Below are 26862 nucleotides of genomic sequence, written 5' to 3'. Positions count from 1 at the left end.
ACTAGCTAGGCTCACGTGCAGCAAACGCCAGTGTAATATTAATATCATGATCTTTTTGAAGAGCTACTGTTCATTATATGTAACTTTTAAAACCCAACATTTATTAGGTATTTAATAAAAGCTATTTTTCAGAAAGTAATTATATAATATGCACATGGTTACAGTTAGATAGTACAGATTAGCACAGAAAAAAATTATGAAATGTCAGTCTCCTTATCCATAACCATCCACATGACAATCCTATTTCCCTAGAGGAAATCACTTTGTTTCATTTCCTTTTATTGTTCTTTTGCGGTTCCCACCACATCTCAGCTTATTCCTTGACATACGTTTCAATTATTTACCAATTCCCTGCTGCCATATGTGAGAATTTAGCTCTTACCACCCCTAACCTCTCCCCAACCCCTAACACAGTTATATCACTGGTCTAAGTGACATAATCAAGCCTCCATTCATTTCCTATTGCATCAACCACAAACCACAACCTCCCCAGCTGGAGATAAGAACTGCAACAATTCCATTCTCTTTTATTTTTGAGATTTCATAAGAACATGTCTAAATGTGAATCTTTTCTCAAATATCTTTGCTGGTCTTTTCAATATAAAGACTTCTTTTCCAGCTATGAGAAATTCTTTTCTATTATTTCTTTAGTAACTTCCTTCCCTAAGATTCTCTGGAATTCCTTATCTGGTGCTAGAACTCTTAGAATAAGCTGGTGTGTGTCTTAGCTTTTCTCTCATATATTGTATGTCATTTCTTCTTGTTTTATATTTTGTGAAATTAAAAAAAAAATTTTTTTCTTCAAACTCTTCTAATAAATTTACATTGGCAATAATTTTTAACCTTCAAGAGCTCCTTCCTATTCTGTCTTTCCTTTTTACGTCAGGTTCATGTTTAACGGAAGTGGTATTTCCTAGAATCTTTGATCAGTACTAATCATACTACTAATGACTAAATGGGGCAATTTTTAACAGTATATTTACTATATACTTTAATGTAAAATATTTTAACAATGTTTTCTAAGTAAATTAAATATTGCACTAGAGAAAGTGTGTTGCTCAGTCGTGTCTGACTCTTTGTGACCCTCATGGATTGTAGCCTGCCAGGCTCCTCTGTCCATAGAATTCTCCAGGCAAGAATACTGGACTGGGTTGCCATTTCCTACTCTAGGGGATCTTCCTGACTCAGAGATATAGCATAAGAGTGTATCCTAAAAAATGATTTAAAAATTTATATGGTGTTTGCTTAACAGTCAAACATTTCCAAGTCCCAGAAACTAAAGGAACAAACAAAAGACACTTTTGTTTGTGAGACAGTCCTCAGGAGGAATCTTAAGAGTGTGGAGTGCAAACCCGAGACCTTTTCTTCTTCAGCACAAACAATATACCATTATATCATAATGTGGCAGTAGTAAAAATTGTTGAGGAAGCAAATAAAATCTTTTTGAATGACAACAGTGGCACTCAACACATCATTTAAACAGAAAGAAGAGAAAAATGTGTTCAAGAAAACAAAGGAGTCAGAAGAAAATTGCCAGATAAGTAAAAATTAAGATAATATACATGGAGATAGCTCTGAATATTAATAAGTCTTTGTCTCAAACAATTAACTTACTTTCGAAGTTCAGCATTCTGTTTTTCCAAGCTCATTTTCATTTCTAGGAGATGATTATTCTCTTGCTTTAACTGCTTTTCTGACATTTTTAGTGTATTAACTTGCTGTGTTTGCATCTTCAAGTCATTTTGTGTAAGGCAGCGCTTCTGAGTTTCCTGTTCTATTTTTAATGTCAAATTTCTAACCTAAAAAACAGTGTTATTGGTATGTAAGCAAATTATTTTGATTTTTTCATCAATGAGGCTAGCAGTAAATATAATGACATAAAACAGACTTTTCCCCCTTAAATAGTTAATTCATTTCACAGTATTTTTTGGATTTTCCATAATAATATATTTTTTAAATAAAATATAGTCTTCAAAGAAATTTTAATTATGATTCATTTAGTATATCACCCAAATCTGGTACAATTTAAAAACTACAGAATATTATTTTACAAGAAAAAATTTCTAATTGTAAAACCATCATTGAACCTCTACAAATAAACCTAGTTTATTATTAATTAATTAAATAGGTCATTACACAGTAAGCTGCACACTTACATCCTCATTTAGCACATCTTTCTGTTTGAGGAGTTCATTTATTTTCTGCTGTGACTGTTTGAGGTCACAGTCTAATATAGAGCATCTTTTCTCAGCCTCCAGCAACAAGTTCTCTACTTTCTGTTTTAAAGTTCTTTCCTCCAAGAGCTTTTTCTCCATTTCTATTGCCACAAAAATAGACATAATCATGAACCAAACAAAAAAAGCATATCAAATACATGACACAGTGCTAATAAAAACTGCAATAAATGATGTTGCCTCAAAAACTTTTTTAATTTCCAATTTAACATTTTCATTACTCCTCTTAACACAACTGAAATATCAACAATTTCATGCTTAAAAATTAAGTGTTATATTTGCAGGGTGTAAAAATCTACCACACTCTGTAATATTATATTCATTTTAATGAAAGCAAAATAATCCTGCCTTTATCACTTACTGCAAAGTTATATTAGGTAAAATTTAAACGTTATGAACTTTCAGTTTTCAATGAACTAGCTTCAAAAGTATGGAAAAAAGAAACATTTTTCATATATTACTAAAAACAGTAGCATTTCTAGGCACTTTTCATGTATCAATGCACCTGTTTTTCACAACCAAATACGGGAACTGTCCCTTTACAGGAAACTAGGCATAAAAGGGTAAGTAACTAGACAAGATCACATAGCTAGTAATTCACTGGTAAGCCACACTCTTACTCAAAGGAAGCAATGACATGCAGTAGAAAGACCAAAGGTTTTATACCATATATGAGTACCATCTACAAAATTTAAGTTGTGTGCAATCATGCAAAATATGAAAGTCATCTGTATGTTAGAGTTGTAAAAAGAAATTTGAAAAAAAAAAAGACAGTTGTTACTACGCTAAATTGGTTCATTTTCAACAGTTCTGAGAACAACTTATAAACAAATGTACTCATTTAAAAAACTAATCACTGGAATGTGGGTCTAGAGAACAGAAAGAGGCATGAGTGAACTCACTGAGATGAGGAAAATATAGATTCTCTATCTTGTCTTGGGTGGTAATTACATGTGTGTTACAAATGTGAAAAATGTTTGCATTTATAGCACCTAAATTATGATCTCAAAAGAAATTCAACTCTTGTCTTGTCCCACTAACTTTCTTCTTACTAAGTCTTTCTAAATATAGCACTCATTTCATCTTTTATTATCTTAAATCAATGGCTTAAACTAAAATGCTTTTGACCAAAAAAAACTCTCCAATTTTAACTACACTCAATAATTAAAAGGCTGTTTTTTTGCGAAGTTATTAATAAATGTTATGGTTTAATATGAAATGAAATTTCTGTTTAAGAGTTTTACAAATCTTTGACAAGAATACTTTACTGATTTCTTTTGGAACTTCAAATCCATCATATATAAACAGTCAGTTTGGAAAACAAGATATAACCTAAAAGACAATTCCAAGATAACAGGCTTGGTTTGTGGAAAAGTCAACTTTGTTATCTTACCCTACACTTACCAGCTTTCTGTGGCTCTGACCAAATATAGCTAGTATCTTCATCATGCCAAATTTCAAAATACTCAATCAACTTTAGGAAAGAATTTCGTAACATGAGCTGCTGAAATGTCAAACTAATTATAAAAAGAGCATATCCCCAAAATCTGAACAGATATATCTAGAACTACACACTATATGCCTGCCACTATTGATACCACTGAAATATTCATTTCTCTCTGATCTAAAAATGTGGTTGAGCAATTTTGCATTTGAGCCTTACTATCCTAGAAATGGTCATGGCCTTAAAGAAAAAAAAAAAAAAAAACATATATATATATATATATACACACACACATAAATATATATATGCAAAGCTTTCCTAATAGTTTTAAAAAATATTTTCCAAAATCAGAATTGAATACAGAATCAATTCTGTAAAATATTGCTGAAAATCCTCTTATGAAAATGCATACCTTTCATGGCTTCTGATTTGGCTTCTTCAATGGATTCATAAATTTTGTTTTTGTCTGCAAGCCGTGCTTTTGTAGCCTTATGTTCAGTTTCTTCTTGTTCTAAACTTTGCTGTATAACTTTTAGTTGGTACGTCATATCTATTTCCATGTTGTTCTTTTCCTATTAAAGATTTAAATGGCAGCCATCAACCAAACAGACTGGCTCACAATTTCAAAAATTTCTTTACAGGTTTACTAACAATGTTTAACATGTTCCCTCCAATCTTGTGAAAGTACCCTATGTGCTGTTCCACCTGTTTGCTTCCCAATGTACTTATCGCCCATATTTCCACTACTGTTTCGAGATCTTCACTGTGATTACTTGAACTCAATAAAGTGATGAACGTATGATACCTCAATTATCAAATTCAACAACCCTTTCAATCATTTTTCATTTGAACTCACTGTTGCCCTTGAAACTACTTCCTTGATATACTTAACCTCACTTGGCTTTCCCCACCCTTCTCTCATCTTTTCTGCTGTGTGTGAAGTTTTCTCCCAGCCACCTCTTAAATATTGGGTATTCTCTGTAGGTAGCATTCTTTAGCCATAATGCTTCTCCTCCTCTGTATTATTTCTCAAACTTTTAAACCATACCTATTACTTTGCCGACTAAGGTCCGTCTAGTCAGGGCTATGGTTTTTCCTGTGGTCATGTATGGATGTGAGAGTTGGACTGTGAAGAAAGCTGAGCACCGAAGAATTTATGCTTTTGAACTGTGGTGTTGGAGAAGACACTTGAAAGTCCCTTGGACTGCAAGGAGATCCAACCAGTCCACTCTGAAGGAGATCAGCCTTGGAATTTCTTTGGAAGGAATGATGCTAAAGCTGAAACTTCAGTACTTTGGCCACCTCATGCGAAGAGTTGACTCATTGGAAAAGACTCTGATGCTGGAAGGGATTGGAGGCAGGAGGGGAAGGGGACGACAGAGGATGAGATGGCTGGATGGCATCACAGACTCGATGGACGTGAGTCTGAGTGAACTCCGGGAGATGGTGATGGACAGGGAGGCCTGGCGTGCTGCGATTCATGGGGGTCGCAAAGAGTCAGACACGACTGAGCGACTGAACTGAACTGAACATTTTCCTTTGCTAGACCTTTGGGCGGGGGGAAATAAAACTCAGGATCCTCTACTACTCATCTTTATTTTCCACATGGAAAACATGTTTTAAGTTGAGAACCATTAATAGAAGTTAATTTTCTATATATCCTCAAGAGATTTTCTAATTCTTTGTTTCCTATAGTTTATATCATAAATATAGACCTTTTTTTCAATAATGAAAATAATTTTTTTCAAACTACACAATCTATCAACAAAGTAGTTTACTCTGCTTTGAAAAACCACAGGTCTAAGCAATCTCTTTCCAGATGGGTTCTTTCATTTGCATAGTTTGAGCTACTTCAATATCAATGATGATCAAATATTTCTAGCTGCTACTACCATAGATAGCTTACTTCTCTGTAGACAACCTAATTTGGTTGTCTCACCAGCACCTCAAGACTAAAATGGATTTATCACTGTCTTCTCTATTTCTCCTTTATTCTTTATTAATTAAAGGCACCACTATAGATTTTTGTCACAAACTAGGAACTCAAAACTCACTCTTAAGTACTATTCACATGCTACATTTAATCAATCACTAAGTGTTCCCAAATACTCCTCCTTCAAATATTTCTGATTCATTCCTATTTTCCATCCTTTGAACTACTGTACTAGTTAAGTCTCCATTATCTGAGTTACTTTATCTGAAAAAGCCTCTGATTAATCTACCTACCTATTAATCTTCCTCAAACCTAGTTTTCACATGGTACATAATAATGTGTCTTAAATGAATCACTAATAAAATCACCCAACTTAAAAGCCCTTCAGTGGTTAGTCCATTTCTTAGAGCAACTAAGTTTCTTAATAGAGTAGTCAACATTTTGCATGGCCAATTTTAGCCTGATGTCTGTTTTTGTAAAATTTCATTAGATCATAGCCATGCCCATTTCCTTTACTGAAGTAGAGACCATATGGCCTGCAACTTTTAAAATATTCACTGTCTTCCCCTTAAAAGATTAAAATTTCTTGACCTTTACTCTTTATTTCTAAACTATGACTTTTTTATTTTCTATCCTCTGTGCCTTCGCTCATGATGTCCTCCCCAGGTCATAACGCACCTTTACTTTATCAGCCAATGCTGCCTTGTCAGATTAGGGATTCATTCTGTGTACCCAAGATACCCTGCCTGTATCTCTATCATTCTACTTCAGTCAGTTCAGTCGCTCAGTCGTGTCCGACTCTTTGCGACCCCATGAATCGCAGCACGCCAGGCCTCCCTGTCCATCACCAACTCCCAGAATTCACTCAGACTCAGGTCCATCGAGTCCGTGATGCCATCCAGCCATCTCATCCTCTGTCGTCCCCTTCTCCTCCTGCCCCCAATCCCTCCCAGCATCAGAGTCTTTTCCAATGAGTCAGCTCTTCACATCAGATGGCCAAAGTACTGGAGTTTCAGCTTCAGCATCAGTCCTTCCAAAGAACACCCAGGACTGATCTCCTTTAGAATGGACTGGTTGGATCTCCTTGCAGTCCACCACACTGCATTAGAATTATGTGTAGTTTACTTTAGAAATTACCTACTAGATGCGAGGTTGTTAAGGGCAAGAACTGCATCCTGATATTTCTAACACATATGATACACTAAATACTTAAATGAATGAAAACAAAATATTATCTACACAGAGCTTAGAAATTATCCCTGCTTATAGCACTTCTTGGTAAACTTCTACATGAAAAGTCATGATAATTTTACACCATTTTGAAGATACAATGTACATAAAAATTTGAGTTTTCCTGGGATGTCTAGGGAGAAGCATCGTCATAACACACCCTAGGAGAGTTCTCCCTTCATAAGCAACTGATATGCTAAGGGCTGCTTGTGTGGTGTTATGGTAAGCCTTAAAGTATCCTCAATGTATGTAACAATATAAGAAAGTACATGAGTGCTGGAAATATCTCAGTTACTCATTTTCCTTATTTTAGAATAAGTTTTTCAACTCAAAACTCTACAGCCATCTTCTTACACAAATATAAAACTTAACATGTTTTACCTTTTCCAAATCAGTAAATCTCTCCTGTAGTTGTCTCTTCTCCAGCTCTACTTTTGCTAGTAAGATTTTACCATTCTTGACATCTTCTTCTAGGCCAGATATTCTACCTAAAATTGCAACATTTTAAAAAACAATAAATTCATATATAATACAAATTAAATTTAGAGTAAAAAATTCAGAATTCACCTCATACCTTAAAGCTGTTATTTATGAGCAGAAATTTTATAATTGTTGGTATAGTGCTTCAGAGTTAATTCAACTGGAATCCAATCTACTGCTTTCAGAAGTGGCTTGTTACTTAAAATACTTCAAACTATTTGAAAGTAAATCCTTCATTCATAAAATTTTATAACAGTGTATCTAACACCCTAACTTTATAGAACAGAGTAGTATATCCATACACCTACTACTCCAGCACATTATCCACTATCTAAGGTTATCTCTAAATCACAGATCTTTAAGATGAACTTAAGTGCAATCTCCACTTTACTTTAATACCTTGTAAATCATTAATAATCTCTGATCCATGGGTTCGGTCCCTCCTTTCAGATTCTAGAACTGACTGAAGATTGATAAATTCCTTTTCAAGTTTTAACTTGGCGGTCTCCAGCAGGCAATTTTTGTCTTGTAGATCTCTATTGTTAGATTCCAATTGCTGAATCTGTTTTGAACTTTCTGCCTGTGTTTTCCTTAACCGGGCTGCAGTATCAGATTCTGTTCGCAGCAAAGCATTGGTTTCATCCAGCTGTTATTCCATTCAAAACCAAACAAAAAACAAACAAATAAACACAGCTATATATGATAAAAATACTTTATTACCCCACTGCAAACTATTTAAAATAAGCAAAACCCTAAAAATATCTTTTTAATGATTTCCCTTTTGTAACATTACCAATTCAAAGAAATGCTAACAGTCATAAATAAAATTCAAAATCCTTATTGTAAATAAATTGGGATCAACCTACTTGTCTCTGGAGTTGATTCACTTTCTCAGTGGATATCTGAGAGTTCTGATTTCTTTTTTTCAAATCTTCAAGCTGATCTTTTAAACTGTTAACTATGATAAAAAGCATTTAAGTAGTAAGCTTCAACACAACACACACATACAAACTTTTATTCTTAGTAACTATTTAGTATTCTAAACTACAAACCATCATTCTCCAAATTTCGCTTCTTGTCTGCTTCATGATCAGCTTTCCGCTGATATTCTGCATTTTTGTGCTGAAGAAGTGCTTTTTCTCTTTCTAATTGTCTTAATGTTGATTCCACATTTTTCCTTAAGGTAATCTGAAATAATGCTTGAAGTTATTATCAAAGGAAAGTATGTATAAAAATCAAATGAAAATAAAAAATACTTCAGTTACATCAAACAGAAGAGACCTTTAAAAAAGCTAATAACTAACAAAAGCCATTTTGTTAAAATTACAAATGGTTTCCATATTTTAAAAATAGCATATTATTCTTAAATAATGAAGAACGTAAGTATTTTGTTTGCTATTGTGAGCCAAAATTTCTGTAACATTTCATCACCTTTGAACACCTTTACTTAATATAAACTACAGGTCTGAATAATAAAAAAAAATTGTCAATTTCTATTTTTAAGCCATGTCATTAATATGACTGAAATTATTTTTCCTTGAAATATCTACACATACTAAATTAATTCATTTGCAAAAAAGTAACAAAATGAAGCCTATTATCATGGTTTACTCTATAGTCTCAGTCCTCACCAATGCTACAACATATATTTTACTATATAACAAGATTTGTATTAATATGGTACTGAGTGAACTCTATAGGTAAGTCAGGCATCAAAACTTTTTATGAACAAAAATGTAAATAAAAGCATAGAGAAACTTTACCTCTTCTTCTAACTCCTTTGCCACTTTCTCTAAGCGAGTATTAACAGATCTGAAGAATTTCAAAGGCAACAGTAAATAAAATAATTCTTACAATAAAGACATTTACCATAAATTGTAAAATAATCATAGAATTACTTTGTAGCTCTTTTTAGTAAAATGTTTAAATTTACATTTTAAAATATAACATTTAATTATCCAAAGAACATACCTGCACTTCTGTTCTAGTTCCTCTTTGGCTTGAATCTCAGTGCTAAGGTGTTCTTCTAATGTGTACAGTTTTTTCTGAATCTGTCAGAAAATTAAAAACTATAATTATAAAGTGTGATCACATTTAAAAGGCAAGAGGCTTAAAGAAAACAATGATAATTTTCTTCTCTTGTCTTTTGACTTTAATATAGGTACAGCATTTGTACCTTCTTAATGTGATTTTTACTGACAGAAAAAATCCTCCATCTCTTGCTTTATATCACAGCACATGTGTGTATATATGAACACATTATGTAAACATAAGAATGAGAAGCTCCAATCTTCGCAGAATTCTTCTATCATAGCAAGTTTCTTACTCATTATAAATAAATTTTTTTTAAATTGATATCCTCTACTTTTCTTTTGTAGATTTATATGAAAATATTGTTACCATTTGTGCTAAAGAGATAAAGATAAAAGGTCTACATCTGAAACAAATATTTGGAATATTTGACTGAATATGCTCAAAAATATATTACTTTTCTTAGAAATAAGAATAAAATTTCTTTCAATTTTCCCAAAGAAAGCATGCAGATAGCCAAGAGATCTAAGAAAATACATTCAACATCATTAATTATTAGGGAAATGAATGAAAATCACAATGAAGTATCACCTTACACCTGTTAGAATGGCTATCATCAAAAAGACAAAAATATCAAATACTGGAGAGCATGTAGAGAAAAGGGAACCTTCATGCACTGTTGATGGGAATGTAAACTGGTGAGGCCAGTATGGAAAACAATACAAAGATTCTTCAAAAGTTAAGGACAGAATTACCATATAATCCAGCTATTCCACTTATGGGTTTTTATCTGAAGAATATGAAAACACTAATTCAAAAAGATATATGCACCCAAGATATAGAAACAACCTAAGTATCCACTGGAAGATAAATGGATGAATAAGACGTGATATATATATATATATATACACAGACTGGGAACCACTCAGCCATTTAAAAAAAAGGGTGGGGGGAGTGAAATCTAGCTATTTGCAACATGGATGAACCTTGAGGGTATTAGAATGCAAGTCAGAAAGTGAAAGACAAAAATCATATGGTATCACTCATATGGAAACAAACCAAAAAAAGGGAAAAAATAAACAAAAACAAACTCAAAAGACAGAACAGACTGGTCATTACCAGAGGAAAGGAGGCTGGGGTAGATGAAATGAGTGAATGGGGTCAAGTGTATGGTGATGGTTGATTATTACACTCTTAATGATCACTTTGCAATGAGCACAGAAGTAAAATCATCATGTTGTATACTTGAAACTTATACAACGTTACATATCAATTTCAAAATGTTACATATCAGTATCAAAAGTGAAAGGCAAGGAAAGATATATCCATCTAAATGTAGACTTCCAAAGAAGAGCAAGGAGAGACAAGAAAGCCTTCCTAAGTGATCAATGCAAACAGAGGAAAACAACAGAATGGGAAAGACGAGATCTCTTCAAGAAAATCAGAGATTCCAAGGGAACATTTCATGCAAAGATGGGCACAATAAAGGACAGAAATGGTATAGACTTAACAGAAGCAGAAGATATTAAGAAGAGGTGGCAAGAATACTCAGAACTGTACAAAAAAGATCTTCATGACCCAGATAACCATGATGGTGTGATCATTCACCTAGAGCCAGACAGACATCCTGGAATGTGAAGTCAAGTGGGCCTTAGGAAGCATCACTACAAACAAAGCTAGTGGAGGTGATGGAATTCCAGTTAGGCTATTTCAAACCCTAAAAGATGATGCTGTGAAAGCGCTGCATTCAATACGCCAGCAAATTTGGGAAATTCAGCAGTGGCCACAGGACTGGAAAAGGTCAGTTTTCATTCCAATCCCAAAGAAGGTTCAAACTACTGCACACTGCACTCATCTCACACGCTAGCAAAGTAATGCTCAAAATTCTCCAAGCCAGGCTTGAACAGTACATGAACCATGAACTTCCAGATGTTCAAGCTGGATTTAAAAAAGGCAGAGGAACCAGAGATCAAATTGCCAACATCTGTTGGATCACCAAAAAAGCAACAGAGTTCCCGGAAAATATCTACTTCTGCTTTATTGACTTCGCCAAAGCCTTTGACTGTGTGGATCAGTCAGTTTGTTTGTAGAAAAGTCTTAAAGAGATGGGAATATCAGACCACCTGACCTGCCTCCTGAGAAATCTGTATGCAGGTCAAGAAGCAACAGTTAGGACTGGACTTGGAACAACAGACTGGTTCCAAATAGGGAAAGAAGTATGTCAAGGCTGTATATTGTCACCTTGCTTATTTTACTTATATACAGAGTACATCATGTGAAATGCCGGGCTGGATGAAGCACAAGCTGGAATCAAGATTTCCAGGAGAAATATCATTAACCTCAGATATGCAGATGATATCACCCTAATGGCAGAAAGTGAAAAGGAACTAAAGAGCTTCTTGATGAAAGTGAAAGAGAAGAGTGAAAAAGTTGGCTTAAAACTCAACATTCAAAAAACTAAGATCATGGCATCCGGTCCCATCACTTCATGGCAAATATTGGGGAAACAGTGACAGACTTAATTTTCTTGGGCTCCAAAATCACTGCAGATGGTGACTGTAGCTATGAAATTAAACGATGCTTGCTCCTTGGCAGAAAAGCTATGATCACCCTAGACAGCATAGTAAAAAGCAGAGACATTACTTTGCCAACAAAGGTTAGTCTAGTCAAAGCTATGGTTTTTCCAGTAGTCATGTGTGGATGTGAGAGTTGGACTATAAAGAAAGCTAAGTGCTGAAGAACTGATGCTTTTGAACTGTGGTGTTGGAGAAGACTCTTGAGAGTCCTTGTCCTGCAAGGAGATCCAACCAGTCTATCCTAAAGGAGATCACTCCTGGGTGTTCACTGGAAGGACTGATGCTAAAGCTGCAACTCCAATCCTTTGGGCACCTGATGCAAAGAGCTGACTCATTGGAAAAGACCCTGATGCTGGGAAAGACTGAAGGCAGGAGGAGAAGGGGATGACAGAGGATGAGATGGTTGGATGGCATCACCAACTTGATGGACACGAGTTTGAGCAAGCTCCAGGAGTTGGTACTGGACAGGAAAGCCTGGTATGCTTCGGTTCATGGGGTCACAAAGAGTTGGACATGACTATGCGACTGATCAATTTTACCTCAAAAAAAGGCGTGCACACACACACACACACAACCTCTTTATAATTTCCTATACTGTGCTAGGCACAATACTGTGAAAAGTTTGATCATCAATAACTCTTTTGGATTAATGATGGCTAATTAATTACAAGTCATCTTGCCATTCTTTAAATCTTCTTATAGACCAAATTTATCAGTCTTTAAAAAAACTAAAATTATAGAAAGTACTAAATAATCTATTTGGGGAGCATTATTGCCTTTCTAAAGGATTTAACTTTTTGAGTTACTTTTGTATTTTAGGTATAATGCTATGCACTTTACATTTATTGTGTCTTTAATCCTAACAAAAGCCATAAAAAGATGGGTAGTAATACATTTATTCAATAAAGAAACAGAAATCCTAAAAAGGTGAACAACTGGGCCAAGACAGCCAGCTAATAAGTGGCAGTGCCCTCAAAGACCTATTAGATTCCATGGACAATGTTTTTTCCACTATTTTTTCTAGTGATTAGGTTCTCCATGATTTCTTAAATATTTCATGTATCTTAAGAAAAACTGTATATTTCCCTAGTAAGGAAATATAGGCCAATGAATTCATCAAGTTCAACAGCTTTTGGCTGCTACTACATTCATATAACTTGATCACATGCTGATTAGTTATCACATGTTAATCAAAAATTCTTGCTGCTAGTTACACATCCTTAATAAACAAAACCAAGAAAAGTACATAATATATATTTTGAACAACAGATCCATAGGAGCAATAATGAAAAGAATACTTGGCAGAAAAAAAGGTTGGGAACTTCTCTCTTGGGTAGGTGTAGTACTCCAAATACTAGGTAGAATATGGTTATATCAAAACATCGCTAGAGTGATGAGATTTTCCTGTTTTTCAACATATTTGACATCAACATACCTCTTGACTCTCCTATTTAAAACAAAACAAAAACAAAAAATTAAAATGCTTGCTATGCTTTGTTAAATTCCTAAAACACAAATTGTATCAAAATTACTCAATTTTTTAGTTTCTATAAGTTTTGAAGAGAAAAATATTTAGCATCCTTATTTATGTGTCTACATGATTTAGCTTTGTATGGAGGTCACAAAATACAGTAACATCTTGATAAAATTATCCTTTATATCAATTCATTGCTAAATACTCAAAATTTAAATCCATCCACTATTTCTGTATTCTTATAGCTTACTATCTATACTCATATATAGTGCTAAGATTACAAAATATTCTAACTGGTAGGAAATATAGCTGTTTATAAACATATTCTATCACTTTTGTAATGAAACTAAGCCTAAAGTCATGTAACTCATCTTTTTACTAGCCACTGGATCTCATACCATAATACTCATCAAATAAATGAATCACTTCAGTGTTATACTGAACTGGATTGCAACAAGGAATGCCATCTGAAAGTAACATCAAGTGAACTTTTTTGTTTTGTTTTGTTTTCTGAATGTTGAGCTTTATTTATTTTTTTAATTAGTTTTTTATTTTTTTAATTTTAAAATCTTTAATTCTTACACGCGTTCCCTAACGTGAACTTTTAAAATACATGGATATTACTAAAGTATTTGAACATGTGATTAAAGTAGAGTAGTAAAAATTTACACATACTTCATTCTTCCTTGATTGTATTGAGTCATTTTCTTTACAAGATGGAGAATCACTTAGTAACCTAGAAGGAAAGGCAGGAAATTCTTTTGCATGCCATTTTAACTCATTTTCTGATATCAAGTTATCCTCAGAATTAAATTCTCTTTCTTTTCACTTTCAACATATTTTAAGTGAAGTACTATTTCCCCCTCTTGACGTTTATACCATTTTCAATAATTAAAAATGCTATTTCTTGCTTCTCACTCTTAAGCCAATGTTTTAGTCTTTAACACTGTTGAGACTGGAGTCACAAAACAGAACCATATTCTTCCCCCTCTTCACCTCATTTTGAGTTCCTATTTTATTCTTCTTTTCTAGAAATATTCTGAAAGGAGACATCTCTGCTCTTTTTCAAATACAACATCTCTGATCTCCTGGTCTTAATACATAAATCATCACTTCTATTTAACTGTCAGTTTCTCTCTTAACTGGGTCGTTCCTTGCTGTGTATGAACATGCCTGGATTTCTCCTGTACTGATGTCTTCACTTTTGTCAGCATTACAGCAGTTTTCAGAACCTTATCTTTAATAGGATGAACAACTCATCTTGGTTTGCACTGATTTTCCTAATTTTAGCATGAAAGTCCCATAGCACATCCTTGGAAACCTCTTGGTCCCGGGCAAACCATAACAGTTGATCACCCCAACCATTACAAACATGGAAGTATCAAAAGTTTCTCAAACGTCTTTAACATTTCATTTAACTACTTAACAGTTTTCAGCAGCTCCTCACTTCCTGTCAAAGTAAAAAGTCCCTTAGCACAATACATAACAATCATCTGTTCCATTATGCTTCCCTCACACTCTAACTCCAGTCTATTTTCTAATCTTATACCCAACATTCGTTCCAGTTGAGCAATATTTATTGAATGATCTTATGCCAGGCTCTGCACTAGATGAAGGTATTACAGGCAAGAAAATAACAGTTCCATTAAATTCTCCAAATGGTTATAATACAGCAATACATACCATGTTTGAAACCTACTGGACTATATTGCTCTGCTCCCAGTGTATGCTTAAATTCCAAAGTTTTGCTTCCACTATTTACCTCCCCACCACATTCACCTAACCTCCCTACATCTCAGCTACTCAAAACGCTTTTTTAGCTTTAAACTTGGTTAAAATGCTATCTCTTTCTTGAGGTCTTACCTGACTTCCCCCTACACTAGCCCCAAAGAGATCTGGCTTTTATTTTTCTTCTGAAATTAGAAGAATTATGATTCTCAGATCTTCTTGGTACCTTTCTTAAGGCTCATATCACATTCTACCCTTCATTATGACTATACAATTCTCCTATGTCCCTTAATAGTTGACAGACTCCCTCAAAAGCAGGTGTTTGGTCTTCAAACACACAACAGTGCCTTACATTCATTTGTAAATGAATATTATATATAATATTCTTTGAAAAAAAATCTCAGTTTGAAACAAATTAACACTTTATCTTCTATAATTCAGAGTCCTGAAGTAAGACAACTCTTTACAGCTAGATGTTAAAAACAATAAAAATATAACAAACAAATCACATACAAATTTTCTCTATAGTACGTAAATCCTATAAAAGGTAGCTGATTTCCCACAAAAGCCTTAGGAATTGGGAAGGTTTCTACATCTCCTTTATCATCTTCAATGTCATCAAAATTGCTGCTGTCTATGTCACTGCTGAGTTCAGGTACCACAGGAGCAGCAGCTATTAAAAGAAAAGAAACACATTGTTTAATAATAATATATACGATTTAAAAAGACAGAAACCGCCCCTGTTCTGTTTATATTAGTTATTATAGATTATTAATGTTATATTGATATTAGCATACTACATAAATATTAAATACATTACATATTGATATTTGATTAGCAAACAATACTATATTGTCACGATTTACTACAGAAAATTTCAGTGACAGATTTACTATTTTATCATTTCGAAGAACTGAAGTTCTGTGTTTTATCATTATATTAGATAATGATAATTGGTTTTAAACATAGATGAATTAGTCTATGCAAGGCAGTATGATATTATTCTAGGTATTAAACTTCCAAACAGCAATAACTTGCACATATATTCTTTAGTTTTCAGAAGTTTTCTACTGCATCTTTAAGAAGAAATATTTCTTACTCTTAAAATGAATTAATGTAAATACACATGCAGTTTAAATGAACTCCTATGCTTACCCTAGTCTTCACCAGAGTACTCTCCATAAGCAACTAATTATTGATTTATTAATTCAAACATGAATTAAAGAATTATATTTCCCCAATTCTGAAAATTATTGAGATCCATAAAACTTAGCATGGCAAATTAAGAAACCTATAATGTTTATCATAAAAGCACTGGGAAATAAAGACATACTAGTTTGCTAAGATACTGAAATAAGATTTAGTTACACAGCTTCAAAATGAATTGAAATACAACCTCTCAATTTAAAAATTACTATTAAGAGTACCAGACATGCTTTTTAAGTCAGAAGAGGATTCAATTTATGAGATTTAAAATGTGATGAAATGAAAATATTTAAATTTATTGACTTACTCTCTCTTATGTTATCCCAATTCCACTGATCATTCTTAAAGAAAGGATGTTGTTTGATTTCTTCTACTCCATTTCTTCCAAGGCGTACCTCCCTAAATAATGCAGTTAAACATTCTATTATAAAGAGTAAGATTATAAAAATACAAAAATACTCTTATCTCAATGAAGTTCAGAAATGAGTTTTAAAAAGTTGAAAAGCTTCAGCTTAAATACTGCTCAAAAATAAGCAATCTAATTTTACAGCATGTGATCTCTCTAAATAATGAATGTCATGGAAAAGAAATTATGTTTCTACTTGCACTTTGCGTCAAATGAAAGTACAGGAGGCTTTCAAATAAAAAAGTCACTGGCCTGTGCCAAAATCATATGACCAATTTTAGGGCATAAAATGAATGGAGATCTAACTTCTGGCACAGAAGAATTTTTTAAAAACCTCTATAATAAAAATGTTATTTAAAAAATCCTCCCCCCTTCTTTTAAAAAGAACTCACATATTGTGCTTGAAGCTATCCATATTCACTCTGGATAGACCTACATCTATATTAAATATAAGTTAAATATAAATATGTATTGCATTTATATTAAAACTGTCAATCTGAATACAAGAGAAATGTTGCTAATAATTTCATTCTTTGACTTTTTGAGTCTTCAGTGAAGACTATGTGGAAATAATAAGCAATTGTGCCCCTGGAGCTAAGTTTAACAAAAACAAGAAAACCTGTAAAGTTTATAAAGGAAGTACTCCTAGCCACACTAAAGGCATTAAATTCTTTTCAAACTGTCTTTTCTCCACCTGCAATCATTCTTTAGATTGCAACTACCACCAACCATAAGTCACTTAAGGCTAGTCTTTCATGAACGGTAACCCTTTCATTAACACATGCTATATATCCTGTTTTATATTTGACCTTTCAGCACAAATTATAATCATTCCTATCAACTCCACCTAGTCCTCAAAGCAAACATTACATAATATTTATTTTGAGTTTATCACCATGAATTGTTCATTAATTATGTAATTAACAAAGTTTTACTTTACAAATGATTGATAAATGAAAAAGATTAAAATAATGAGGAAAAATATAATTTTCTGCTTTGTATGGAAAATAAATAATTCATAGTACTTAGTTTGACAAAAATGAAGGAAACAATTCTTAATAATGGAAATATACCCCATGTGACATTTCTGGGGGTCAAATTTGCAACTCAAGTAGGTCAATTTAAAAATGTATAGCCCAGAAATCCATCTTTAAGATTTTATCCTACAAAAACTATTCAAAGAGAAATGTATGAGAATGGTCACTATAGTACTGCTTGTAACAGCAACTGGCAAACAAACAATAAGGCGTGCTCAGGAAGACAGAATCACAGAGCAAGAAATGTCCTCAGTTATCACCTAAATCTGATCCCATCATATTTAGAATGAGTAAAATTGTTTCCCCAGAAAGTAAAATAATTTCCCTAAAATCATAAAGCTAGTGAGTTAAGTCTGGTCCGAGGTGGAAGCACCAACGTGTATGCGCTGGCCCTTTGACAGGATGACTCCTATCACAAACGTAAAGTGGGAAACCAGAAAAGACTAGACAGGGCAAGGGAGACACTTTAAGGAGCTTTCCAGGCTTCTCTTTTTTTAAGGCAGGTTTCACAATAATGTTCATCTATTTTAAGAAATATAGAATTTTCAGGATGGACTTGCTTATATTCAAATGCAAATTAAAAGGGGCTGGGAAGGAGGCACTGCAAAGTCAAACACAGTTTTTAAGATTATTAACTTCTGAGTATTTATCTGCACAAAATGTTCTTCTCTCAAATGTTGTACAGTCAAGAGCAATGTGGCTCAATCATTTTAAAGGATAAAATGTGAAAAATACAGAAGTTTTCTTTTCTCTCAGATGCATTATTTTACCAAGTTTTCTTTTTAGATATGAGGGTTAAGATCAGAGTTGGATTACCATCAGGCTGCACATACAAAATGACAAGGGTAACCCAATTCCAGGCTAAGCAGTAGGAAAAGGCTAAACCAGAATTAAATGCAAGTTGGATAAAAAGACTGATTTTATATGTGCATATATAACAGTTTGGTAAGCTTTCACTTCTACAAATCTAAAAGCTAAGAGGATTCTCTACAAAGAAATCTCTATAAAGAAACTTAATGTATATTACCTATCTGTTAAGAAGGCACAGATGAGATTCTTCGCATGTTTAGAAATTTCTGCATCTTCAGGGAAACATAGTGAGTTTTTATGATCCATAATTTTGCTGTATGTTCCTACAAGTGAATCTGCATAAAATGGAGTATCCCCTAAAGTACCAAGAAAGAAGACACAGAGTGTAACAGAGAATGCAAATTAAACATTTTTTACCTAATATTTAAATACGTTTAGATTTATCACATGCATGTAAGAAGGAAATGTCTATGGGACAGGAATCTCAGTCAAAACAAACATGCACACACCAAGAATATATTTGAATTTTAACCATACCAAATAGGCCAATAACTTTTAAGATCAAAATAAAATCAATACTAACTGTACAATGTGTTGGGTAATACATAATGAGAAACAAATCAATTTACTGGATAATTTAAAAGATTACTAAGTGCAATCAGATCAGTTAGAGCCTTTTAATGCTTCAGCTAAATCAAACCTTTTGTTATACAATACAGCAGTCACCAACCACAAGTGGCACTTTAAATTAATTAAAATGAAATAAAATTTAAAAATTCATTTCCCTAGTCACATTAGCTGTATTTCAAAAGCCCAACATGGCAGGTCCCCACCATACTAAATGGTGCAGACATAAGCCACTTTCATCACAATAGCCTGGACAATGCATCTCTAAGAGTCAGATCAGCCTCATTATTTTACATACAAAGAAGCCAGGACCAGATAGATGACATGTGATTTGCCTACGAGGACCCACAGCTAGAGCTGAAAACGCCAAAATCAGTCTCCAAATACAGTGTTCCTGCCAACTGATGACTGTGATAAAGAGGCACTGAAACGAGTGTAAAGACTTTCAAAAAAGTTCATAGCATCATTTTGGCCAGTACTCAAAGTCTAAGAGTTAAAGGCCCTGCCAGTGGGCTTCAAATCACCTTAGTACAAACCAGACTTCCCCAAATCAGTAAAAGAGAAGTGCTCAGATAGTTTTTGTTTTCCAAGGGTAGCAGAGGAGAGTTTTGAATTCAAGATTTTTCTCGTGTGATTTTTCACTGCAGTAGACTCTTTGAAGTGAAGTCTAGTGCCAACGAACCTGATGACTGAGCACCAGAGTATGCTCAGAACACTGCAAATCAGTGGCACTCAAACTCATTGAGCTTTCAGAGCTGAAAATGCTAGCAGGTGTATAAATGGTCTCTTCAAATAACCCAGGTGACTTCCCCCAAAGTATATTATTTTTTAAAACTCTGGGAGAGTCTAGGCAAATGATGGAATATATTCCACTTTCAAAATCCTACAAGACGCACCTAATAAACCATCAGACAGGGCCCAGACATGGGGAGAACAGACAGCTAGCTAAGAGAATACAGTGTGTACAAAGAGACCCACTGCAATGACAAAGGCCCAGAACAAAGCAAGTCACAGTAGGACATGAGACTTAACACAGCAGGCCAACAGTACACATACACATATGGTCATCAAGAGAAAGCATTTTAACTACAAAAAGTTCTAGGACCAAGGGTTACCTAATTTTGTACTGCGATTTTTTTTTTTTTTTAAGCAATAGCCATATTCAATCATTATACAGATTTTATAGATTTCCACTACCAATTTCTTTCAGAGTCACAGAAAAGAAATTCTCCAAGTTCTAACATTAATTCACTCTAAATTCTTATGTTATTTGCCTTAACACATTTGCCTCATAAAGTAGATTTTGCTACATCTCCCCTGGGCTGCCCTCATAGCTCAGTTGGTAAAGAATCCGCCTGCAATGCAGGAGACACCAGTTCGATTCCTGGGTGGCCAAGATCTGCTGGAGAAGGGAAAGGCTACCCACTCCAGTATTCTTGGGTTTCCCTTGTGGTTCAGCTGGTAAAGAATCCACCTGCAATGAGGGAGACCTGGGTTTGATCCCTGAGTTGGGAAGATTCCCTGGGGAAGGGAAAGGGTACAGACTCCTGTATTCTGGCTTGGAGAATTCCATGGACTGTATAGTCCATCGAATCTCAAAGAGTTGGACACGGCTGAGCAACTTTCACTTTCACCCCTCACCCTAAAGCCATTGCTGTCCTGGGCCAGAAGATATTTTTGTGACTCTAGTACTTAGGAAGAAGAAATTTTAAAAATGAAATCTATGGTGTAAAGAAAAATTTTGAAATATCTGAGCATTTCAAATTTTGATGTGGCCAAAGTAAAAAAATTATTTAACTTGTCTCTGAGTTTTCTGAGATGGAAACACTATTATAAAATATATTTATCTTGATAGTCAAATGGTCAATAACCATATTTGACTGGAATTACAAACCAAATATATATACAAGTAGCAAATATAAGAAACATAGTTTACAAAAACTAATTACATAATTACATAAACTGAATATTTTCAGTTCCTTATTTACAACAAAATACTACTGATTAAGAAAATATTAGAATGAAGGCCCACTGCAGCTGTAAATTTGCTTCTTGTTCTAGTATTTTCTTAATCAAAAAGGTCTATGGAAAGAATATTTCCTAGCAGTAAACTTTCAATTCCTTTCATATTCTACTCAATTATTGTACCAGCATGAGGTTTCAATTTTCCAATCAACAATCTGTCATATCAGACACTACCAATTCAAAGGTTTAAAGAAATTCTACTTTCTCCTTAGAACACAAGCAATTAAATTTTTTTAGTCTCACATTCTTGACTTAGAACTAAAGTGCTGTGAGATAGGTTTTAAAAAAACAATCCAAGTTTACTTACCCACCAGCATCTCAAAAAGGAAAACACCCACGGACCACCAATCACATTCTCGCCCATAGTAACCATCACCCCCTTGTGATTTCAGGACCTCAGGTGATATATAATCGGGTGTTCCAACTGCTGTATCACAATGCACCATGCCTGTCTAGGTAAAGTGCAGAGAGAGGAAAAAAGATGTATATAAAATGTGAGTAAACACACCCACATATAAACAAAACTAATCCATTTATTATTATTTATACAGTGACTACCCACTGCTACCAACAGACCTTCACTGCTGACATGGTTTAGGGAGGACAGAGGATAGACGCATTATGAAATGCATAAAAATGTATGGATTATGGAAGATCAGTGATAATTTTCCAACTCTAAAATATTCGAGGCTTCATCAATGAAAGAAGGAAAAGGTGGTTAACTTCACCGGGATTCCATGCAAATCAACATCTTCTCTTTCTTACCCTATTAAGGAGTTAACAGGAGAAGTACAAAATGTGGTCTTAATGCACCTGACTGGGGAAAAGAAAAGAATCATGAAAAGAAGCTTTACTATTTCCAAAGAAACTGCAGTGATTAAAACTGCAAAGGCCCCAGCTTTGGAGGCTGGATGAAGAAATGGTTCCTATTATACCTAGAAAAAAATGGAAGAAATAGACCAACTGTTTAAATAAAAAGATTTTAATTGTTTGAAAGCTATACCTCCAAGCTGCACGTTTAGAAATGTGGAGCTGCAGCATCAAGGTATTTGGCAAAATGATAAAAACACTCTTTTCTGTGTTTAGTTTCCATGGGTAATAAGAAAATTCCTATCTGATGTCTTTCTGACAAGAACCACTGTAGATAATACCTATGTGTATGTTTATTAGGGTTGTCTGTCTGTGGGTATATGCTGCAAGATTAAATCACAACAGTATATAGTAGTGTGGTGCTAACTAATACCCATTTACTTCCAGCTATGTACAAACATGCAAAAACTTCACAGATTAAGTTAAATGCCCTTCATTTTCTCTAACTACCTAATTAAAAAAGTGCGTCACCTACATTCCTAATAAATAAGCTATATAAACTAGCAAACTACTAAGTACCATGACCACCTTGGAAAACAGAAGTTCAGTGTATTTTATAAACATGACTTACTTAAATGTTTTTATTTAAATGCAATAGAACACTATATATGGGAAATTAATTTCAAAAGCAATCTTTTCATTCCTTAAAAATCAGCAAAAATAACTCAGTGACTTTATTTTCCCAAGTATACAGCAAACAGAGGTCATTTGAGTTGAATATAAATAAAATAAAAAATTTGGAAATAATTGAGCAAATTATGATGGCAATATTCTGCATGGGTTACTATTTAGGATAAAAAATGAAGATGACAGTGCCTGACTACAAAAAGCAGGACATAAAATTAATTTTTATCATTAACTACCTTATATTTGACTTCTACTGAAGAAAAAATTCATAAAGACTTACTAAGGTAAATAAAATCTCTTCATTTCACATGTATCCATGTAAGTCAGACTTCCAAAAAATGAATCTCGTGACACTTAAACAGCTAAAACCTGGTCAGACACAAAAGTGCCACTAAAAGAAAAATTGTTTAGCATTCAAAGGTTCAGAGGAAGAAGAGAAAAGGATAAGAAAAGAACTGGCGAACAAGTTAGGCTTCAAAGGAATGAGAGTTGGTATGGCAGCTTAGAAAAAAAGAGCAAAAACAAAGGGACAAGAATGACTTTACATAAAGTTCAAGAAATGCAGTAAAGTCTAATCAGCTAAATGTAAAACTTCACATGATGAAGCTGGAAAAGGAAAGATGGAGATCAGTTTGAATAACTGCTTATTTGTAGAAAAGAAACACTCTGGTAGGACTAAATAATTTTTACACGGTAAACTATGTTACTGGTACCCTGTTTTCCAAATTTTAGTATTTCAACCACCATCTTTGGCAAGCATACTGAGGGTTAAAAAAAATTTTTTTAAATAAACATTTGGGAAAGATGGTGGCACTAGTGGTAAAGAACCCACCTGCCAACACAAAGGCGAGTTAGATCCCTGGATCAGGAAGATCCTGGAGTAGGAAATCACTACCCACTCCAGTACTCTTGCCTGGGAAATCCCATGGACAGAGGAGCCTGGTGGGCTACAGTCCATGGCGTTGCAAAGAGCTGGACATGAGTGAAGGGACTAAGCACACACGCATTTAAAAACTATCTCATGGGGCAAGTTCTCAAATCACATAAATATAAACTTTATATTTAAGACAAATCTCTGATTCTCTTCTAAAGAAATACAGGAAGAACAAACTACAAACTAAGAGACTGGTTTACCTACAGGGGGTGAGTGGGAAAAGGGTAGAAAGAAACAATATAGTACAGGACAGGGATGGGGTGGTGGGATAAGGAGGGGGTGATCCTTCTCTGAGGATGTAATTTGTATAGTTCCGACTCTTACACCAGAGGAATGCTTCACATATCCAAATAATAAATAATTAAAATCAACTGGATGTATGGAACACAAACAGTAAGAAATGGACCTGTTTCATAAATTAATAACATAACCACACCCAAGAAGGTAGAGAGGAAAGGAACCGACCTAGGTTACCTTGGAAAACAGTTGTAGTGTATATAATGAGAGCCAGGTTTCTCACTATCCAAAAAAGTAAATACAAAAAAGAAAGGAGGAAGACTAGAATGAATCCTGTGCTGTAAAACTAGAATCAGAAGTATCATATGAACTCATAATTTTTAATATACTTCATATACAGACTGGTAAGTACAGAATTAAATATGAACATGTATGCACACGTGAGTTAGTATAGTATATACAACATACACATGTCCACTAACAGGGTCTAGAAGTAATGACACTCCAAAAGCAATGAATACATCTAACACCCAAATACTCATTTTTAAATACCATTCTTGAATAAAAGGAATTCGAGCTTTTTTGAGAAGTATTTGTTTTCAGGGCTGGGACACAGAAAATACAAAATAGTGTTCAACTACTTACAGTATAAAGAAAGAAAGAGAAAAGAAAATGCTCCCCAGAGGATACATGTTAAAAAGCTAGAGGAGCCAACTTAAAAGACTTCACAAGATAAGCAAACTTTGAACTGAGTTTCAAAGTGTGAGTGGGAACTTGCCAAGTACAGTGTATTCAATAGCATGTATTAGATTGGTGTAAATGTAGTTGCAGTTTTGGATCATGAATTTTAAAGCATCATAACTAGGCTCAAACACATCTTTATTAATCAAAATAGGATGCATTATAATCAACACATTTTTGCCAGTGAGAATTAAGTTTGTTTATTCCTGTAGCGTAAAAATGCATGCCTTGTGAATCAACGATCTCTTGGAAAGCATTTTCTGCCTCCTGCTGGTTGTGGAAGCATTTTCTCTACAAAAAGTTTCAAGATGCTTAAAGAAGTGGTAGTTAGTTGTCGAAAGGTCAGGTGAATACGGTGGATGAGGCAAAACTCCGTAGTCCAATTTGTCAACTTTTGAAGCATTGGTTGTGTGACATGCAATTGGGCACTGTTGTAGAGAAGAACTGGGCCCTTTCTGTTGACCAATGCTGGCTGCGGGTATTGCAGTTTTCAGTGTATCTCATTGATCTGCTGAGCATACTTCTCAGCTGTAATGGTTTTACCAGGATTCAGAAAGCTCTAGTGGGTCAGACAGGCAGAAGACCACCAGTGAGCACGACCTTTTTTGGGTGCAAGTTTGGCCTTGGGGAGTGCACTGGAGCTTCTCAGTCCAACGACTGATGTGGTCGTTGCTGACTGTCGTACAAAATCCATTTTTCATTGCACGTCATAATCCGATTGAGAGACGGTTTGTTGTAGTTGTGCAGAATAAGAGATGACACTTCAAAATGACAATTTTTTCTGATTTGTGGTCAGCTTTCAAGGCACACACTTATCGAGCTTTTCACCTTTCCAATTTGCTTCAAGTGTCAAACGATGGTAGAATAGTTGACATTGCTCTTCGGCAACTTCTTGTGTAGTAGTTGTTAAAGTGGATCAGCTTCAATGATGGCTCTCAATTGGTCGTTGTCAACTTCCAATGGCTGGCCACTGTGCTCCTCATCTTCAAGGCACTTGTCTCCTTTCAAAATTTCTTGAACCACCACTGCACTATATGTCTGTTAGCAGCTCCTGGCCCAAATGTGTTGTTGATGTTGCAAGTTGTCTCCACTGCTTTACAACCCATTTTAAACTCAAATAAGAAAATCACTTGAATTTGCTTTTGGTCTAACTTCATTTCCATAGTTTAAAATAAATACAAAATACACAGCTAGTAATAAGTCATTAAAAAATACATAAAGCGAGAAATGAGCATTAAAATGATGTATAACACAACCACATTTATTTATGTATTCCAGTATCAACTGGCAAAGTTTAACAAAGCAAAATGGCAATTGCTTTTGCACCAACCTTATATAAAAGCCAGGAATCATGAAATACCATGGGTATAAAAGAAACTATTTAAGACCTCTGAAACACAAGGTACAAGAGAACAAATGACAGAGAATGAAGGTAAAACACTAGGTAGGGATTATATCACCTTAACAGGAGGCTTCAGGTAACTAAGAAAGGAGTTCCAACTTTATTTAGTAAGTGATAGAAATCTACTAAAGGGTTTCAAGCTTGAGAGAAACATAAACAGGTATGCATTTTCAAAAGCTTCTTCAGAAGTACTTTATCTTATATGGATCAGATAATGTGTGCTTGCTGAATACATCTAGTGTTTCATAACTGACCAAAAAATGTCATAAATCGAAAGATTTACTGCAAACAAAAAATGGTCAGAGGATTTAGCATAGTTGATGAAGCAGATGTTTTTCTGAAATTCCCTTGCTTTCTCTATGATCTAATGAATGTTGGCAATTCGATCTCTGGTTCCTCTGCCTTTTCTAAACCCAGCCTATATATCTAGAGGGCTTCCCTGGTGGCTCAGATGGTAAAGAATCTGCCTGCAATGCAGGAGACTCTGGTTCAATCCCTGGGTTGGGAAGATCCGCTGGAGAAGAGAATGGCAACCCACTTCAGTATTTTTGCCTAGAGAATTCCCTGGACAGAGGAGCCTGGTGGGCTATAGTCCATGGGGTCGCAAAGAATCAGACACGACTGAGCAACTTTCACATCTGGAAGCTCTTGCTTTACAACACTGCTAAAGGCTAGCTTGCAGGATTTTGAGCATAACCTTGCTAGCATATGAAATGAGTGCAATTTTCTGGCAGTTTGAACATTCCTTGGCATTGTCCTTCTTTGGGGCTGGAATGAAAACTGACCTTTTCCAGTCCTGCAGCCACTGCT

The 26862-nt window shown here is 34.5% G+C and overlaps 1 protein-coding gene across 1 annotated transcript in view; it reads right to left on the bottom strand.

Moving 5' to 3' along the window:
* ROCK2 (Rho associated coiled-coil containing protein kinase 2) overlaps positions 1 to 26862 on the bottom strand; it is a 130897-nt gene that overhangs the window by 29937 nt on the left and 74098 nt on the right. The window contains exons 6-20 of the mRNA XM_052647908.1: positions 21549 to 21693; positions 18807 to 18945; positions 16644 to 16735; positions 15644 to 15803; positions 14078 to 14138; positions 13364 to 13375; positions 9293 to 9372; positions 9085 to 9133; positions 8374 to 8509; positions 8188 to 8279; positions 7721 to 7967; positions 7223 to 7329; positions 4091 to 4250; positions 2157 to 2317; positions 1615 to 1799 (exon numbers count right to left, since the gene is read on the bottom strand). Of these exons, the coding sequence (XP_052503868.1) occupies positions 1615 to 1799; positions 2157 to 2317; positions 4091 to 4250; positions 7223 to 7329; positions 7721 to 7967; positions 8188 to 8279; positions 8374 to 8509; positions 9085 to 9133; positions 9293 to 9372; positions 13364 to 13375; positions 14078 to 14138; positions 15644 to 15803; positions 16644 to 16735; positions 18807 to 18945; positions 21549 to 21693 (1826 nt within the window). The remainder of the gene's footprint in view (positions 1 to 1614; positions 1800 to 2156; positions 2318 to 4090; positions 4251 to 7222; positions 7330 to 7720; positions 7968 to 8187; positions 8280 to 8373; positions 8510 to 9084; positions 9134 to 9292; positions 9373 to 13363; positions 13376 to 14077; positions 14139 to 15643; positions 15804 to 16643; positions 16736 to 18806; positions 18946 to 21548; positions 21694 to 26862) is intronic.

This window comes from Budorcas taxicolor, chromosome 11 (genome assembly GCF_023091745.1).
Source record: "Budorcas taxicolor isolate Tak-1 chromosome 11, Takin1.1, whole genome shotgun sequence".
Taxonomy (NCBI): domain Eukaryota; kingdom Metazoa; phylum Chordata; class Mammalia; order Artiodactyla; family Bovidae; genus Budorcas; species Budorcas taxicolor.
Note: the sequence above shows the minus strand (reverse complement) of the source record. Positions and strands in the feature narration are given on the sequence as shown.